Source organism: Oratosquilla oratoria, chromosome 19 (assembly GCF_046742065.1).
Source record: "Oratosquilla oratoria isolate Oo_2021 chromosome 19, ASM4674206v1, whole genome shotgun sequence".
NCBI classification, from domain to species: Eukaryota; Metazoa; Arthropoda; class Malacostraca; order Stomatopoda; family Squillidae; genus Oratosquilla; species Oratosquilla oratoria.
The window spans coordinates 57,501,906-57,519,197 of record NC_134795.1 but is presented as its reverse complement, the minus strand read 5'-3'; the positions used below and the strand labels follow the sequence as shown (position 1 = coordinate 57,519,197).

General features: G+C 42.4%; 1 protein-coding gene across 5 annotated transcripts in view; it reads left to right on the top strand.

Annotated features, from left to right (window-relative positions):
- Usp32 (Ubiquitin specific protease 32) overlaps positions 1-17,292 on the top strand; it is a 152,577-nt gene that overhangs the window by 32,375 nt on the left and 102,910 nt on the right. For 4 of the 5 annotated variants that reach the window (XM_076203130.1, XM_076203127.1, XM_076203128.1 and 1 more), the window contains exon 2: positions 53-180. In XM_076203130.1, the coding sequence (XP_076059245.1) occupies positions 53-180 (128 nt within the window). Of the gene's footprint in view, positions 1-52; positions 181-16,932; positions 17,063-17,292 lie in introns of those variants that run through there. The other variant, XM_076203131.1, reaches the window with a different exon arrangement.

Here is a 17,292-nt window from a genome sequence, read left to right as displayed (position 1 = left end):
CATCATCTCCATGCACTTGTTATCTCAGACTTGTATTAATTTTGTATTGCAGTGAGCGAGAGTGAGCTCAGCCGTTTGAAGGATGCCTACAAGCGGACGGCAACACTCAATGGGTCCATCACCAAGCAAGCCTTCATTCGGGAAGTGTTGGGTGAGGGAGTACCCAACCAGCTAGCTGAGGTAAGTTGATTTAATCATGAACATTAGTTCAGAGGGATTTCACTATTGTGAAATAACATTTTACAACTACCTGTATCAAACTTCAGGTAGTGATTTAAACTCGTGTCTGAGTTGTCGTGAGATACAGATATTCACACTAACCCCCCACCCCATCTATCACCTAGCCCTGTAATCCCAGATTAAGATTCAGCAAGTTGTGAAATATTGTAAGGACTAGTTATGAGTCTGTACAGGTATTGATTGTATAAGTTGTATGCAGTCCAAATTTTAGGGACTTAACAACACCTGTATGGACCGAAGTCACTCATTCTATTGGAGCAAAAATCCTGATTCTATCTATATACCAAGGTTTTTTTCCCCCTTACAAGGGAGGTAGCCAAGTCAAAAGGCAAGTACCCACTCCCAACCTTTCCAATCCCATCCACCACCCTTTCTTCCCTCTCATCTTAGCTCCTCATGGATGACAGGTCATCCCTGTATCCCACCTACTGCCCAGGGTCAGAAGCAATGTAGCAAGTCACAGCACATCCGCTAAACTTAATTAGTGAACCCCCCCCCCCTCTCCAGCCCCTCATGTGGAAAAAAAGATGGGGAGAAATCCTTTCAGGCTGCATCAAAATATCATTGATACATAACCACTCTCTATACGCCCATCCCCTCCCTTACTTGCGTCACAGTATCATCTATATAGAGCCATTCTCTACTCACCCCTATTTCCTACCTTCTCCTTTCCTTGCTCAAAAGACATTCCCCCTTGATAAACGCCTCATTCACCCCATCCATCCATCTCATCCTCAGTCATGCCCTCTAGTTCACTTCCTCAATCTTTGCCATCCACACCTCTTTTACTAATCTTTCTTCACTCATTCTTTTCATGGGTGCAAACCATCCCAACACTTTCATCAGCCTTATCTGCCATCTCCTTTTCCACCTCCACTCTCCTCCTCACCTCCTCGTTTCTCACTCTATCCAACCTTGTAACCCCTATCATACTTCTCAGACATTTTATCTCAAACACATTCAAACTTATTCTTTCTGCCTCTCTTAAATTCCATGTTTCTGCCCCATACAATGCCATTGGCACAATCACCCCAGTCACCCCAATTGCCTACTTTTCATGACATTTTTTAATCACTCAAGGTATTTACTTGCTGCTCTCAGTCTACAATTTACTTCCACCACCACTTCTCCCTTTCCTGCCACATGTGACTCCAAATATCTAAAGCTGTCCACTTCCTCTAGCCTCTTTTCCCCCACCACAGGGTTTGGCAAAATGAGAAATGAATATTTAGAGAAGTGGTTCAGGACAGTAACAAGAATGGGGGTACAGCATAACGGAGGGAGAGTTACAGTATATTAAAGTATAATCATTTCTCATGAATAGAGATTTTCTCTATCACAGACAAAATGATGTGTGGCTCTGGTCCGTAGGGGTGCCCCATGTAGACCCTAAACTATCAACTGCATGCTACTGAGCAGCTTTCAACCCCACAATAACATGCAGCCAATACCCCAGTCTAACTCCTCCCCCATTTTGCATCTGCTCTCCTTTATTGCCAACTTTATCTTTTGTTTTGCTTCCCTTCTTTTTGTACCTCTCATATGTTTCATTCTACTTTGCAATCGGTCTCTGAATGCTCGCTTCTCTTCCACTACCTTCTTCACTTCATCATCCTGATTCCTTTTGATTTATATTCCCCATTCATATCTACTACCCTCCTCTTATCTCTTTAGCACAATATTGTTTCCACTGATAGAAGCACCGACTGATTATTATCATTGCAATGCAAATATGAACCTCTAGTTTGGATTGCACCAAGCCCAGAGCAACTGGTATTGCATTAGCTTTACTTGCGATTATGTCTTCATGGTGGTTGGGTTGGTCACGATGTGTACTTGTGGTTGTGGTTGCTCAAGCGATATGAAACCCCACTCAGAAGCTTAATACTTTTACTTCTCAGGATTTTCCCCTGTTGGAACAAAATCACGTAGTAATATACAGGCTACCTCCCTCATTAGGGGAAAAATGCCCATAGTGTATAGATAGCATACAAAATAAAAGGTACAAGTCAATATTATCATTCAAAGGGTTAAACAAGATTAATTGAATGGTTTAATGATTCAGTAGCTTAACATCTTCGCTTACATAATTAAGGTCTAGATCATGATTACCTGTGAATGGGTCAGAAGACGTAAATACTAATTACATAATGCATATTAGTACAGTATATGGAATGGTGGTCTTGCGGAGACTTTAATACTACAGAAGAGATTTTTTATTTACATATGTTGTCAACCTTTTCCAGTGAAGAGCAAAATATGAACAATATACAAAATTAGATACCATCGCACCATTTACCTGAAATATTCTTACATTAATTATAGAAAAAGAATATCCTAAGCTTCTGAAGAAGGTCTAGTACCCAAAATAGTGATCTAGCAAAAATAACTACCTACTTTTCAAAAGAAAATACCTTCAAGTAAATCATAAGCAGACAACTAGTCACACATGACAGTGAAGTCTTTAATGTAATACACCCGGCCGTCGCGAGACTCGATCCTGGGTGGGTTAGTATGATGTTGGTCCCCGGATCGAGTCTCGCAACGGCCGGGTTGATTATATATATATATATATATATATATATATATATATATATATATATATATATATGTATATATATATATGTGTGTGTGTGATTCGCTACTGTCTTGGATCACGTGTTTGACTCGTGATCGACAGCTATTTCCCTTCTGAAAGAGAGCTCAGAGCTCATATATGACCGATCTGTAGGTAAGACTGTGGCCTTTCACGCACACACACACCCAAATCCTCTCCCCCGAGAGTTAGAGTAACGACTCGCAGCGCAGCGATACTGCGCTGCGAATGTGTGTGTATACATATATTTGTATATATATAATATATATGTACAACACTGAATGGGTCCCAGTGACTAGAGATGCATTTTTATCAACCACAGTGCAGTTTAATTCTAAGCCATAAACATCGGAAGAACCGTGGAGGCACATGCAAAAATCGAAACGTGGTACAATCGAGGACTCAAACCAAGGCCAACAGGTGACCAGTGGTTGTAGTGACTTGACCACCACACCTCTCTTGATGGTGTAGTGGTCAAGTCACTACAAGCACTGGTCACGTGCTGGCCTTGGTTCGAGTCCTCGGGCGTACTACGTTTCAGTTTCTGCATGTGCCTCCACGGTTCTTCCGATGTTGATGGCTTAGAATTAAACTGCACTGTGGTTGATATATATATATATATATATATATATATATATATATGTATATATATCTAATATATGTGTGTGTGTGTGTATGTATATGTGTGTGTGTGTATGTATATGTGTGTGTGTGTGTATGTATGTGTGTGCGTGCGTGTGTATGTATGTGTGTGCGTGCGTGTGTATGTTTATAGGAGTGGAAATTGAGATAAAATTTCGATTGACTTTGGTAATGGCCTCAGTCTTATGGATCATCCCATTCGCCGATGCCGGTTCCCTTGGGGCCGCGCGTACCTTGCTGGAGACGTCTGAGGTTGCACATTGATCGATCCTGCTCTTCACTTTCCTTCCTTTACTCACCAAATGAAAAAGAACAAACAAATTAATTATCAGTTGCATGAACCTTCACATTGTGTTTCTGACATTTTTACATCATTTTTTTATTTTTTATTATTCTCCACTTTTCCATTTAGGTTTTGTTTATTCGTTTTATTATTATTGATATGTTTTTTCTCTGTATATTTATTTATCTCATTATCTGTGTATTTTTTATTTTTTATTATTATATACATATATTTTTTTTTTCGTTCAATCCTCCCACCTAGCTGTTAGTGCCTTGTTTTATGTACTACCTCTTATCAACAGGTTCTGGAAGCAATTGTCCAGCATTACTTGGTGCGCATGAAACTTTTTATGCTCTCTCTCCCACTCTCTCTCTCTCCCCCCCCACTCCCACTCTCTCTCTCTCTCCCCCCCCACTCCCACTCTCTCTCTCTCTCTCTCCCCCACTCCCTCTCTCTCTATCTGTCTATCTCTCGCTCTCCCCCTCTCTCCATCTCTCCCTCCCTCTCTCTCTTTCCCCCTCTCTCGCTCTCTCCCCTCTTTCTCTCTCCCTCCCCTCTTTCTCTCTCCCTCCCTCCCTCCCTCCCTTCTCTCTCTCCCCATTTCTCTTTCTCTTTCTTTTCTCCCTCTCTCTCTCTCTCTCTCTCTTTCTCTCTCTCTCTCCTCTCTCTCTCTCCCTCTCCTCTCTCTCTCCCTCTCCTCTCTCTCTCTCTCTCTCTCTCTCTCTCTCTCTCTCTCTCTCTCTCTCTCTCTCCCTCTCCCTCTCCCTCTCTGTCTCTCTGTCTCTCGTATGCCAGTGGCTTTCCCCTGGCGTGCCAGCCTCGCCGGGTCCACTTTCACCCCGTATCGTCCACTTCACCTGTCGTCTGTCATCGTTGCCTTCTGTCCTCTTCACCCTTCCGCCCTTCACCTGTTCACGAATTTAATCTCTCTCCCCCCTCTCTCTCTCCCCCCTCTCTTTCTCTCCCCCCTCTCTTTCTCTCCCCCCTCTCTCCCTCTCCCCCCTCTCTCCCTCTCCCCCTCTCTCCCTCTCTCTCTCTCTCTCTCTCTCTCTCTCTCTCTCTCTCTCTCTCTCTCTCTCAAATATTAAGACAACGGGGCTTTACTCGCAGTAATGGATTTGAATTGGACAAATTTTAGATTTAAGAAGGAAAGAGGCAAGAACTGGTTCACCAAGAGAGTGGTCAACGAACGAACGAACGATAGACTTGGTAACCATGTAGTTAGTGAGCGTTGAAACTATCTGTTATCTTAAGAAAAGGTTAGACAACTTTATGGATGGGGATGACAGCGGGTAAGGAACTGCCTAGTGTAGGCCTTATGGTCTCTTGCAGACTCCTTCATTCTTATTCTTTCTCTGTTACATTTTAGTAGCTCGTTTTCTTTTTCCCCAACATTTAGGACAGCAACACACACACACACACACACACACACACACACACACACACACACACACACACACGTACACACACCGCTGATTAAGGTTTTATGGCGTTATCCAGAAGAAAATCTATAAACTAATTTGATAGGTGCTATTAGATTTGATGTGTGGGTGTATTCACCTTGGTCTTTGGATCACGTGCTCAACTCGTGATCGACAGCTTTTCCCTCCAGGAAGAGAGCTCAGAGCTCGTATGACCGATCTATGGGTAATGCTGTGACCTTACACGCACACACACACACACCCAACTCTCCGCCCATGAGAGTTGGAGTAACGGCTCGAAGCGCAGCGATACTGAAATTATTTCAGCCTTGGGCAGGATTCGAACCCGGGCCGCCGTAGTGACAGTCGGGGACTCTACCAACCGCGCCACCGAGTCGTGTGTGTGTGTGTGTGTGTGTGTGTGTGTGTAGTTTCGTGTAGGGTGTGGTGTCTTGCTTGGGTGACAGAGGGCGTGCCAGTTGAAGATGCAATTGCCTTTCCTGAACCAGAATAGAATCCAGAGTTAATCTTGTAAGGAGCTCCCCGCTTCCTTCTGCCCTGCTTGGCACCAGAAGATTTCATTCATCACTTTGACGCCAGATGCCACATCGAGGCGACGTCCGCTCTTGGCGCCAGATGCCATTCCTTATCGATAATGATGAAGGATTTGGTTGATTTATTCATTTATTTATTATATTTATTCGTTTATTATATTTATCTTGTTTCTTTTCTTTTATTTTTGAAGAATCTCCATGACATTCCTTCGGTAACATGGAACGACCTTGGTTGGTTGGTTGTTTGGTTAGTGCGTTACGTTCAGCGAAGAGGAGGAGGAAGAGGGGGAGGGGGAGGAGGAAGAGGAGGAAGGGTGTGCCTTCACGCAAGACCGCAAGCGGCGACCAAAGCCATGTGCTCAGCTGTAAACCGAACCAAAGCAACGGCCACAGCGCATAGCCGCCGCCGCCGCCGCCGCACGTCCTTCACCTCCAGTGTTGTAGGTCAACCAACTCCCCTCTCCCCCCATACCCCACCCACTTTGGCAAGCTCACAGGGAGCCACCCGAACCATCTTCACATTCACCACGTATGTGTCTTACGTGGCGTCTGTCTACTTGTGTGTGTGTGTGAATGTGCGCGAGTGTGTGTGTGTGTGTATGTATGTATGTATGTATGTGCGCGCGTGTGTGTGTGTGTCCTTGGAAGAAGACGGGAAGAACTTGTGAGGCCTCCAGCGTTGCCACTAAAGACAATGTCAACACCGCTATCCTCGTCAGAGCCCCTCTGTAAATGGTAGATACACAAATAACACAGTCATTTCCGTCACACTGACGAAAATAAATGAACTCGGTTTGGCGTACAGACCAGGATTTCTCTTCATCTCGTCACAACCTCTTTGTAGCATAGTTACAAATTACTTTAAAAAAAAAATCGTCGTAGGGCGGGTGTAGGGGCCGGGTGACCTGTTGCAGGTCATCTTACTTTAAAAAAAATCGTCGTAGGGCGGGTGTAGGGGCCGGGTGACCTGTTGCAGGTTATCTTAGGTCAATGAGGCGAGCAGGTGGTGGTTCCACTTGTAGCAGGAAAAGAGTAATATGGAGCAGATTTTTTTTAAGTGGATAAACTGCTAAACAATTGTCCTGTGGCTTTCAGTAGTTTATTTGATTTGCGTGTTCACTTTATTTATTTCTTTGTTCGTTTTGTTTTGGTTGTGCCTTTGAATTAGACCTACTTGCAAAATCATTAGGTGATTAATTAGAAAAAAACGTAAAGAATATTGTAATAGATTTGTGAAAAAATAAACAAGTTGATGATAAAAGTGAATTACAGTGTAGTGGCGTGTTCATAATATCCATAGAAGATAAGATATGAAAGAAAAAATGACAAAATAATAAAATATTTACTGAGCTGTTAATGCAGAACGACCAAGGACGCATTTGATAAATATATTGCTGTTGTGCAAGAAAATATGCGCAAGTAAAAAAAATTAGTTTAAAGCACCTTGAGGCAAACACGCACACACACACGCGCACACACACACGCACATATATATATACTTATTTTCTTTTTTTTCTATTATTGATATTATTATTGTTGTTATTATTATTATTGTTATTATCATCATTATTCATGTATTTGCAAACCCTGTATCGTCTGGTGGCCAATCATGTGACTGATGACGTAGGTAGCTACGTAGCTTTTACTCCTCGGCCAATCACGACCTCAGACCCCGCCCCCTTCCCATTCCAGTAAACGTCCGTGATTGGCCCAGGGAGAAAAGGGGAGGAGTTTGTTTCGCCCGAGGCCGATGCAGTGATTAAAGATAAAGCTAATGGTTTGGATGAGGAAGATAAGAGCTTATCAGTGAATTAGATAAAGTTGTAGACAAGCAATCAAAGAGCCGTTGGGGGACAATTAGATATGATGCAGCATGGAATGGTGCGCCAGGACGCTTGACAGTAAACAAACTCTCGAATTGTATGAGGTTGCAGAAATGGGTCATTTGTGCGTTTACTTTGGAGTAAAGCGAAAGAGAAACGCGGGAACTTGTAAGAGTTGCCACATGCCGCCAGAAACCAATTGCCACAGGTTCATTTGCGCGCGCGCGCGCACACACACACACACACACACACACACACACACACACACACAGATTAGACCATTAAAATTAACACAAATTATATATATATATATATATATATATATATATATATATATATATATATAATAGTTAATTTTGCAGAGAACTATAACATGAGGATAATGAACACTTTCTTCCAGAAGCGTGTAGGTCGTAAATGGACCTGGAGAAGTCTAAATGTAACAACAAAGAACGAAGTAGACTTCATATTAAGAGACGAGAGCAACAGCGTTAGCAATGTTAAGGTCATAAATAAAGTAAACTTGTAGTGACCATAGAATGGTAGGTTGCACAGCTAAATTCAGTTTCAGAGCCGAGAGAAATAAACTAGTTTCAAGAAAGAAAATAAGCCTTCCAAAGGTTAAGGATGATAATAAGAAATTTCAGTTAGAAATTAAAAATAGATTCGAAGCTCTAAGAACTAACAAGGGCACCGTCGAAGATATTAATTTGAATTTAGTGAATATCATTAGGGAATCGGCAGAGAAAATAGGAAGTACAAAATAGAGAAAAATATTCCAAAACTACAAATGACCTAATTAAAAGAAGAAGGACCATGCAGATTAAAAGTTGGAGAGACGAAATAGAGTAAACAAGCTATCAACAAAAAGCAGAGAGCAGAGAAAAGAAAGAGAAACATGGATGAAATAGAGGAAACTATTCGGAAAGGTAAAAGTATTAAAGGGACCTAGTGCAGACATCCGTTAGAAAGACAGCAAATGATATGTATGAAAGAATGGAGAAATCATTAAATACAGAGACAGAATGGTAAAAAGAGTAGAAGAATTTTACAAAGAGCTTTATTCGTCGAAGACCGTAGTTGAGTCAGTAAATTCAGGTGTGGACGTTAATAGTGTACCAGAGATTACAAAGGAAGAAGTAGATTTACTCTAAAAATATGAAACTAGGAAAAGCACCTGGGAAAGATGATATATAGATCTCTTGAAAGACGCAGGGAAAGAAGTTCAAATTAAGTTAGCGCAGTTATACATCCAGTGCTTACGTCAAGAAAGCGTTCCTCAATCCTGGTGCAATGCTATACTGATTTTGCTTCATAAAAAGAGGAGTCCAGAAAGACCTTGGTAACTACCGACCGATTAGCTTGTTATCAAGTGTATATAAAATATTCTCCAAGATCCTTACAAATAGACTGAGTCAATTTTTAGATGGAAACCAAGAGAACAGGCAGGCTTTAAAAGCGGATATTCGACTTTAGACCACTTGCAGGCGATGGACCAACTCATCGAGAAAACGGCAGAATATAATAAACTTCTCTGTTTAACTTTTGTAGATTACGAGAAGGCCTTTGACTCGGTAGAACAAATAATAATGCTAAACTCGCTACGCTATCAGGGTACAAACGAACAAATCGTAAGGGATTTAGAAAAGATTTATGCGAAAAGTACCGCTATAATTGATTCCATAGAGAAGAGATGCAGAAAAGATCGAGATTGAGAAAGGAGTACGTCAAGGCGATACAGTTTCACCTAAATTATTTACAGCTTGCTTGGAAGAGATTTTCAGGAGGTTTGAAGATTAATGGCGAATATTTTAACCACCTAAGATTCGTGGATGAAATTATTCTTATTTCAGGAAGAGCAGAAGACTTGCAAGATAGGCTGAGTGATCTGAACAAGTAAAATTTCAAAGTATGTTAAAATGAATAAGAATAAAACCAAAGTTATGTTCAACACGAAAGTTCAAAGTAAAGAGATAATAATTGATGGTGAAAGTCTTGAAGAAGTTGAAGAATATAATTATTTAGGCCAGATGGTGAAAGTGACAAAAAATCATGATAATGAAATAAAAAGATGTGTTACAATTGGTTGGAAAGTGTTTGGTAAGTATAATAAGATCCCGAGAGGCTCTCTACCTTTATGTTTGAAACGTAAAGTTTAATCAATGCATTCTGCCAGCAATAATCTAAGGGTGTGAGACTTGGAAACTGACGAAGGCGATGGAAACAAAGCTAAGGACTGCACAGAGGAAAATGGAGAGATCAGTGATGGGAATAACGCTGAGAGACCGAAAGAGAGCAAGTTGGGTGAGAGAGCAGACTAGAGTGAAAGATATTGTGGAGGCGGTAAAAGAGAGGAATTGGAATTGGCGCAGTTTAGCGTGAACGCCTGATGAGCGATGGAGCAAGTGCATTACTGAGTGGACGCCGCGAGATGGGGAGCGTGGAAGAGGGAGACCAGACAGAAGGTGGATAGACGAGATTGAGAAGTTTGCAGGAGTGATATGGCAGAGGTTGGCGCGGTCGTACGAATCATGGAATGCTATGAAGGAGGCCTTTGTTCAGCAGTGGACTCAGGATGGCTGATTTGATTGATTGATGTATTGTCAGTGTATCTGTGTATCGCTGACTCAATTATCAATTATTATTAATATTGTTTTACAAACGCACTGACCGCTGTATCGAAAAGATTGACCATTTTTCAAGCATTTTCATAATTGTTTTTGGAGTCGCCAGGGGATGGGGATGAAATAAAATCGAATCAAAATAGGTTGGACTTGTAATGGGTTGTGTAAGAACCGCGCGTACCGGGGGGGGGGGGGCTAGTTCAGTAACCGCCGCAAGTGCTAAAAGCGATTTGAAAATTACCCCTCTACTTGCCCAATGTCAACGGAAAGTTAGTCAACTTGCCTCAAAACTATCCTAGTGTTAACGCTGACTTACCGGGTAAGTTAACTTGCAGCAGCAAGCACTAGCGGCTACTAAACTAGCCCCGTGTCAACGAGGCTGTGCGTGGGGATGAGGGTGACGAGTAGGCACTCATTGCTATGGGAATCCCTCAATGCCGTCACATCAACGCTCCGGTCTTGTCAACCTTTGTTTACTTCGCTCGCATCGTGATCTCTCGTAGGTTCGTGGGAGTGACTTCAACACCAAAATCGTCCGGTATCTTCCACATCCTACAAGGTACCCCTCTAGGGCCCTTCTAGAAAGGGTCTAGGAACTTTTAGAATTTTCTAGAACCCAGGGTGGGAACTCTAGAGTCTAGAATAGATCGTTGGGATTCACTAAGTTTAGCTGTGCGATGTCGTTGTTGAAGAGCTGCTCTCTTGGATTTTCTTCAGAATCCCTCCACGTGTGTGGCACATCGGATAGGAGACGGTCCCTGGAGACGGTGGGACGGGAACAGACCCTTCCCGGTGGACAGAGATGGACGAGGGCTCCTGTCGGGTGGGCACTTGGGGATATTATTATCATTATTGTTATTTTATTATTATTGTAATTTATTTGATTTATGTATTTGTTCTGCTATATATATATATATATATATATATATATATATATATATAATTTTTTTTTTTTTTTTTTTTTTCTCCCCCAAGAGGCTGGGGATTAATGTAGATGATTCTGGGGATTTTGGTGGACGAACTTTTTTAATCCTTGCAGAATGTTGCCCCCCTCCCCTCTGTTCCCCTACGCCCAAGTCAGCACCCACCACTAAGAGAGCACCAGCACAGAATGGACGGTATGACGGATACCTGGTACCTCAGATGTCGTAGTCATCACACCTAAAGAACAGACCATATCGTTCTACACTCTCATTTCAGGCATCACTTCAGTCTCTTCCGTTGCCGGAATCCTTGGGGCCGCGGTTAACCTGCAAGAGAGATTGAAACTACGGGTTGATTGTTCACCCCCCTCTCTCTCTCTCTCTCTCTCTCTCTCTCTCTCTCTCTCTCTCTCTCTCTCTCTCTCTCTCTCTCTCTCTCTCTCTCTCACACTTTAATACTCTCCTTTATTGACTATTTTCTTCGTTCCATCTTTGTTTTGATGTGACCAGCTGAGCGGGCGAAGCAATGCAATGCGACTCAAAGCGAAGCAAGGCAAGGCGATGCGAAGCGAAGCAAGGCAAGGCGATGCGAAGCGAAGCAATGCAATGCGACTCAAAGCGAAACAAGGCAAGGCGATGCGAAGATAAGCGAAGCAAGGGAAAGCGATGCGAAGCGAACCAAATCAAAGCGATGCAAGGCGATGCGAAGATAAGCGAAGCAAGAAGAAAGCGGTACTGTGTAAAGCGAAACGAGGCGACTCCCGACAAAACTGTTGGTTCAGTCGTTGTTGTTGTTGTTAGAGTGTAGAGTTCTGGACACGAAATCTCTCCCCTCCCCTCCCCCCTATCCCCCTCCCCCCTCCCTGCCCCCCTCCTCTCACGTGCTCTCCCTTCTATTGTGCTATAAAGAATAGGAGACCTGAGTCGCCTCTTTACCTTATCAACACGTCTTCTTGGGCTCCCTTTCCCTCTCCCTTTCCCTCTCCCTTCCCTTTCCCTTCCTTTTCCCTCCCCTTCCCCTCTTCCTCCTCTTCCCCTCCTCCTTCTCTTTCCTTCCCCTTTCCCTCCCTCTTCCACTTCCCCCCTCTTCCCCTTCCCTCCTCTTCTTCTCTCCCCTCTCCCCCGCCTTCCCCCACAGTCCCCGACAGGTTTATGGACTGAACAGGTTGAATGCAGCCCATACTCAGAGGGGAGATTCAGTGATAACCCTACAGCCCACAATCACGCAGCTTAATGGCATTAGGAATCGATCTACATTTAAGAATGTTTCTTAACTATTACATTTAACCGCTCAGTTTTTTTTCTTTGACCATGGGGTACCGTCGCGGTTTCCGCGCGGTTCAGACCGCTGGTGTGAACAGGACCTACTCTCCCTCGTTAAATCTCTCCTTGATGACCACCTCTGTGACTCCACTTCGTGGGCGCGATTTTGCCTTCAAGGATGGAAGCGCTGGTGAAGCCTAAACTCCCTTACTCCCTCCCTCCCTCCCACTGCAAACGTTTCATTGAGTCAAGATGGGGGGCCTAGTTTATATCTCTCTATTCACTTATTTACCTATTTATGTATTTATTTTGATTGTTTATTGATTTGTGTTATTAATAACAATTCTTCCATAATATCTGTAAGCAAAATGACACACAGAAAGCAGTACCTCCCTCTCCCCTCCGTCTCCTCTTCCGCTCTCCTCCTATCTCCCCTCCCTCTCCCCTCCCTCTCCTCTTCCGCTCTCCTCCTATCTCCCCTCCCCATCCCTCTCTGCCCCCTTCCCTCCCCTCCTTCCCCTCCCCAACCTTTCTTCATTTCCCCTTCCCATTCATCCCCCCCCTATCTCCCTCCCTATCTCCCCCTTCGTTAGAGCCCCCTCCCGTCCGTCCAGTGTCGTCTTCTGTTCGTGTCGCTGTCTTACATGCCGGGGCACCATGTAGCACTCCAACGATCCAGGGCTGTCAACCTCCATTTCTCATTGTCCTGCTTATCTCCCCCTCCTCCTCCTCCTCCTCCTCGTCGTCGTCGTCGTCTTCCCCATTGTCATCTTCCTCTTCCCCTTCACCCTCCCCTCTTCACCCTCTCCTTCTCACCCCACCACCTTCCCCTCTCCCTGCCCCTCTCCCCTCTTCTCTCCCCTCTTCTCTCCCCTCTCCTCTCCTCTCCCCTCTCCCCTCTCCTTCCCCCGTCCCCCCGTCCTCGTCCTACTTTTCCTCATCTCGTCGACACAATTTTTCTTCTTCGTTCTGTTTGTTGTGCATCGACGGCCACTTCCGGTGAATCACAAGCGCAGGCAACCCCTCCGTTTTTTTTTGTTTTTGTTTTTTTCTCCTCCATCGACAAAAATGTAAAAAAAAAAAATGCACATGACAAAGTACATGTACATTTTAAAAAGTCATGGGACACAAAAATATTCAAATATTTGTTTCCATCGTGGTACTAGACAGTCGCAGGCAAATATGAAGAATTGAGCAGGAATTATAATAATAATTATAATAATTATGACAGTAAGGTAATAGTACTATAATACCAATAGTATTAGAATAGTATTAAGTGATGATAAGTGATAGATGATGATAGGAAGTGATAATAAAATTTATGATGATGATTATAATGCTGATAACAAGATAGCAAACAGCCGTCGTTGTGTTTGTATTTGTAGCAGTGAAACTTGCTTAAGGACCCGAAGACCCCCAGGACAGAGAGAGAGAGAGAGAGACGCCAAACCAAGTCCTTAAGAAATGTCACATTCCATCAGATAAAGTGGAAAGACTTGCGAGAGAGGACACAACCTGGAGAATGGCAAATCATCACTTAAACCAATTAGATATTCAAGATTTAGATCAACTACAGCAATGGTCTGAAAAGTGGCTGATGAAATTTAACACAAGTAAAGGCAAGGTTATGCACATAAGTAAAAATAACAGTAAGTACAATTGCAAGTTATTTGGATATTCGTCCAAAGTGGATAGTGAAAAGGATCTCGGCGTAATTATCGGTAACGATCTCAAATCATCTAAGCAGTGTATTTCAGCTTCTGAGAAAGCAAATAAGATTCTAGGACCGAGTAAAAACTGGTTAAAAAGAATATACGTACAGCGAAACGTAATTATGAAAATAAGGTTGCTAGTCAAGCAAGATTCAACCCAAAGAATAGGACCAATTAAAAACTATGAAAATGTCATGATAGAATCGGAGGAAAAAAAATGAGTGAGAAGTATAACAATTATTTTCTATCGATGTTTACTAATGAGAGGTTAGATAAAGTACCTGACTACGATCCGATTTTCAGAGGGGATGAAGAAAGTAGTCTATCTAATATCAGCATTAGCAAAGTAGAAGTAGTCAAGCAGATTGAAAGACTTAAAGCTACGAAATCCCCGGGTCCAGACGAAATTTTTCCGAGAATGCTAAAGGAGTGAAAATTTGAAATCGACCAGTTAACTTAAATATTTAATAAATCAGTAGATACTGGTTTTGTGCCTACTGCTTGGAGGCAAGCAGACGTTCCTGTTTTTAAGAAGGGAGATAGACAGTCTATATGCAACTACAGGCCAATCTGTTTGACATCGGTTTTAGGAAAAATGCTTGAATCAGTAATAGTAGACTCAGAGAACACATCGAAAGACATAATTTAATTCGTGATTCACAGCATGGTTTCTCCAAGGGTAAGTCACGTGTGACTGATCTTCTATCCTTTTACACTAAAGTCTATAAGGCGCCAGATAATGATAATTACGATGTTATTTACCTTGACTTTAGCAGCTAAAGCGTTCGACAAGGTGCCACACTAGAGACTACTAAATAAAATCAAAGCCCATGACATAGGAGGAAAAGTGTTAGAATGATTAGAGCTTGGATTAGTAACAGAAAACAGCGGGTCACCATAAATGGAGTAAAATCTAGGTGGGGCAATGTTACTAGTGGGGTCCTCCAGGACTCGGTTTTGGGTCCCTTGTTGTTCATTATGTACATAAACGACTTAGACGACGGGATAAATAGTGATGTTAATAAGTTTGCGGACGACACTAAAATAGGACGTCTAATTAGGTCAGGAGACGACGCAGAGATTCTGCAGGATGATCTTAACAAATTGTTCACATGGTCGGTGAAATGGCAAATGAACTTCAATATCTCTAAGTGTAGCGTGTTAAACGTAGGGCTACACAACCCCAAAAATTGATACAGCTTAGATAACACGCTTTTAGAGAAAACTGAGTGCGAGAGAGACTTGGGAGTTCTCGTGAGTCCGGACCTTAAAACCAGGAAACAGTGCATTAGCGCCAGAAATAAAGCTAACAGAGCATTAGGTTTCATTGCTAGGACGGTAACGAATAGAAGTAGAGAGGTAATTATTAAAATATCTAGCGATAGTTGGATCCATCCTTGACTATGCGGTACAGTTTTGGTCTCCGTCCTACAGAATGGACATCAATTCACTAGAATCAGTACAGAGAAGAATGACCAAAATGATACATGGACTCAGAAATTTGCCTTACGAAGAGAGGTTTAGGCACCTTAACTTACACTCTCTGGAAAGACGCAGAGTGCGGGGTGATCTAATAGAGGTGTTCAAGTGGATCAAAGGCTTTAACAAGGGTGATGCAAACAAGGTCATCATATTAAAACAACAGGGCAGGACTCACAGTAATGGTTATAAACTGGACAAATTTAGATTTAAAAAGGAAATAGGCAAGAATTGGTTTACTAATAGGGTGGTCGACGAATGGAATAAACTTAGTAACCATGTAGTAAGCGCTGAAACTATCAGTTGTTTTAAGAAACGATTAGACAACTTTATGGATGGGGATGACAGGTGGTGATGGATACGGAGCTGCCTAGTGTAGGCCTTATGGTCTCTTGCAGTCTCCTTCATTCTTATGTTCTTATTGCGCGATCTTTCGACTTCAAAAAGTCCATCACTCATTAACCCATTCAACTCCGATGACAAGATGTCTTGTCATTTGGTCAAATAAAACAAAAAATCATAAAACACCAAAATGTTTGATCAAACACCAGAAAAATCTGACGTCAATCCTCGCTTCGCTGCGAGCGAAGCGAGGACTGACGTCAGATTTTTCTGGTGTTTGATCAAACATTTTGGTGTTTTATGATTTTTTGTTTTATTTGACCAAATGACAAGACATCTTGTCATCGGAGTTGAATGGGTTAACAAGCTATATAAATTGTTAGTTCGTTCACATATGGAATATGCTGTTTCCGTATGGTCACCGAATCTCATTAAAGACATTGACAGATTGGAAAAAGTACAACGTCGAGCCACAAAACTGATTCCAAATATAAAAAATAAATCGTACGAAAATCGACTAAAACATATTCATTTACCCCCCCCCCAAAAAAAAAAAAAAAACGTAGACTCAGAGGTGACTTGATACAGGTCTTTAAGATTCTAAAGGGAATTGACAACATCAGAAGTGACAAAATTTTCAAACTGAGAAACCGACAAGAATTAATGGTCTCAAACTGTCAGGAAATAATTTTATTTGGAAGTGGGTAGAAACAACTTCGCCATCCGTGTAGTTAATGAATGGAACAAACTTCCTGCAGAGGCAGTGCAATGTAGTTCAGTTCGAAGCTTTAAGATTCGTTTAGATAAACACTTAAGCAAGATGCTGTAATGACTGCCATTTATTTTATATTGTTTGTTATTACTTGTCTGTTTATTATTATTTATTCGATTGTTATTTATCTGGCCATGTATTATTTACTATTTACCTGTTTGTTTATTATTTAACTTCACCTATTTATTTTATTATTGTTTATATTATTTTATTTGTTTATCAGATTTTTTTCGCACCCGACCTAGTTATGGACCAAAAGGTCTCCTGTCGGCATGCACGCTCCTCCTTAGTATGACTCAGTTCCTCACACTCGGTTGCCGATATCTACTCGAAGTCGGGGACTTCCCCGAACGGCGCGAGGAGATTGTCTAAGAGGAGAGAAGCGCTGGTAAACCAGGGTCTCCAACAATCCACCAGCTCTTGTACAAGGAGGGACCAAGGGCTTCCCCAGATATATATATATTTTTTTTTTCTCCCTCCCTCTCTCTCCCTCTCCCTCCCTCTCTCTCTCACCCGCTCCCCCTCTCTCCCTCACTCCCTCTCTCTCCCTCTCTCTCCCTCTCCCTCTCTCTCCCTCTCTCTCTCTCTCTCTCTCTCTCTCTCTCTCTCTCTCTCTCT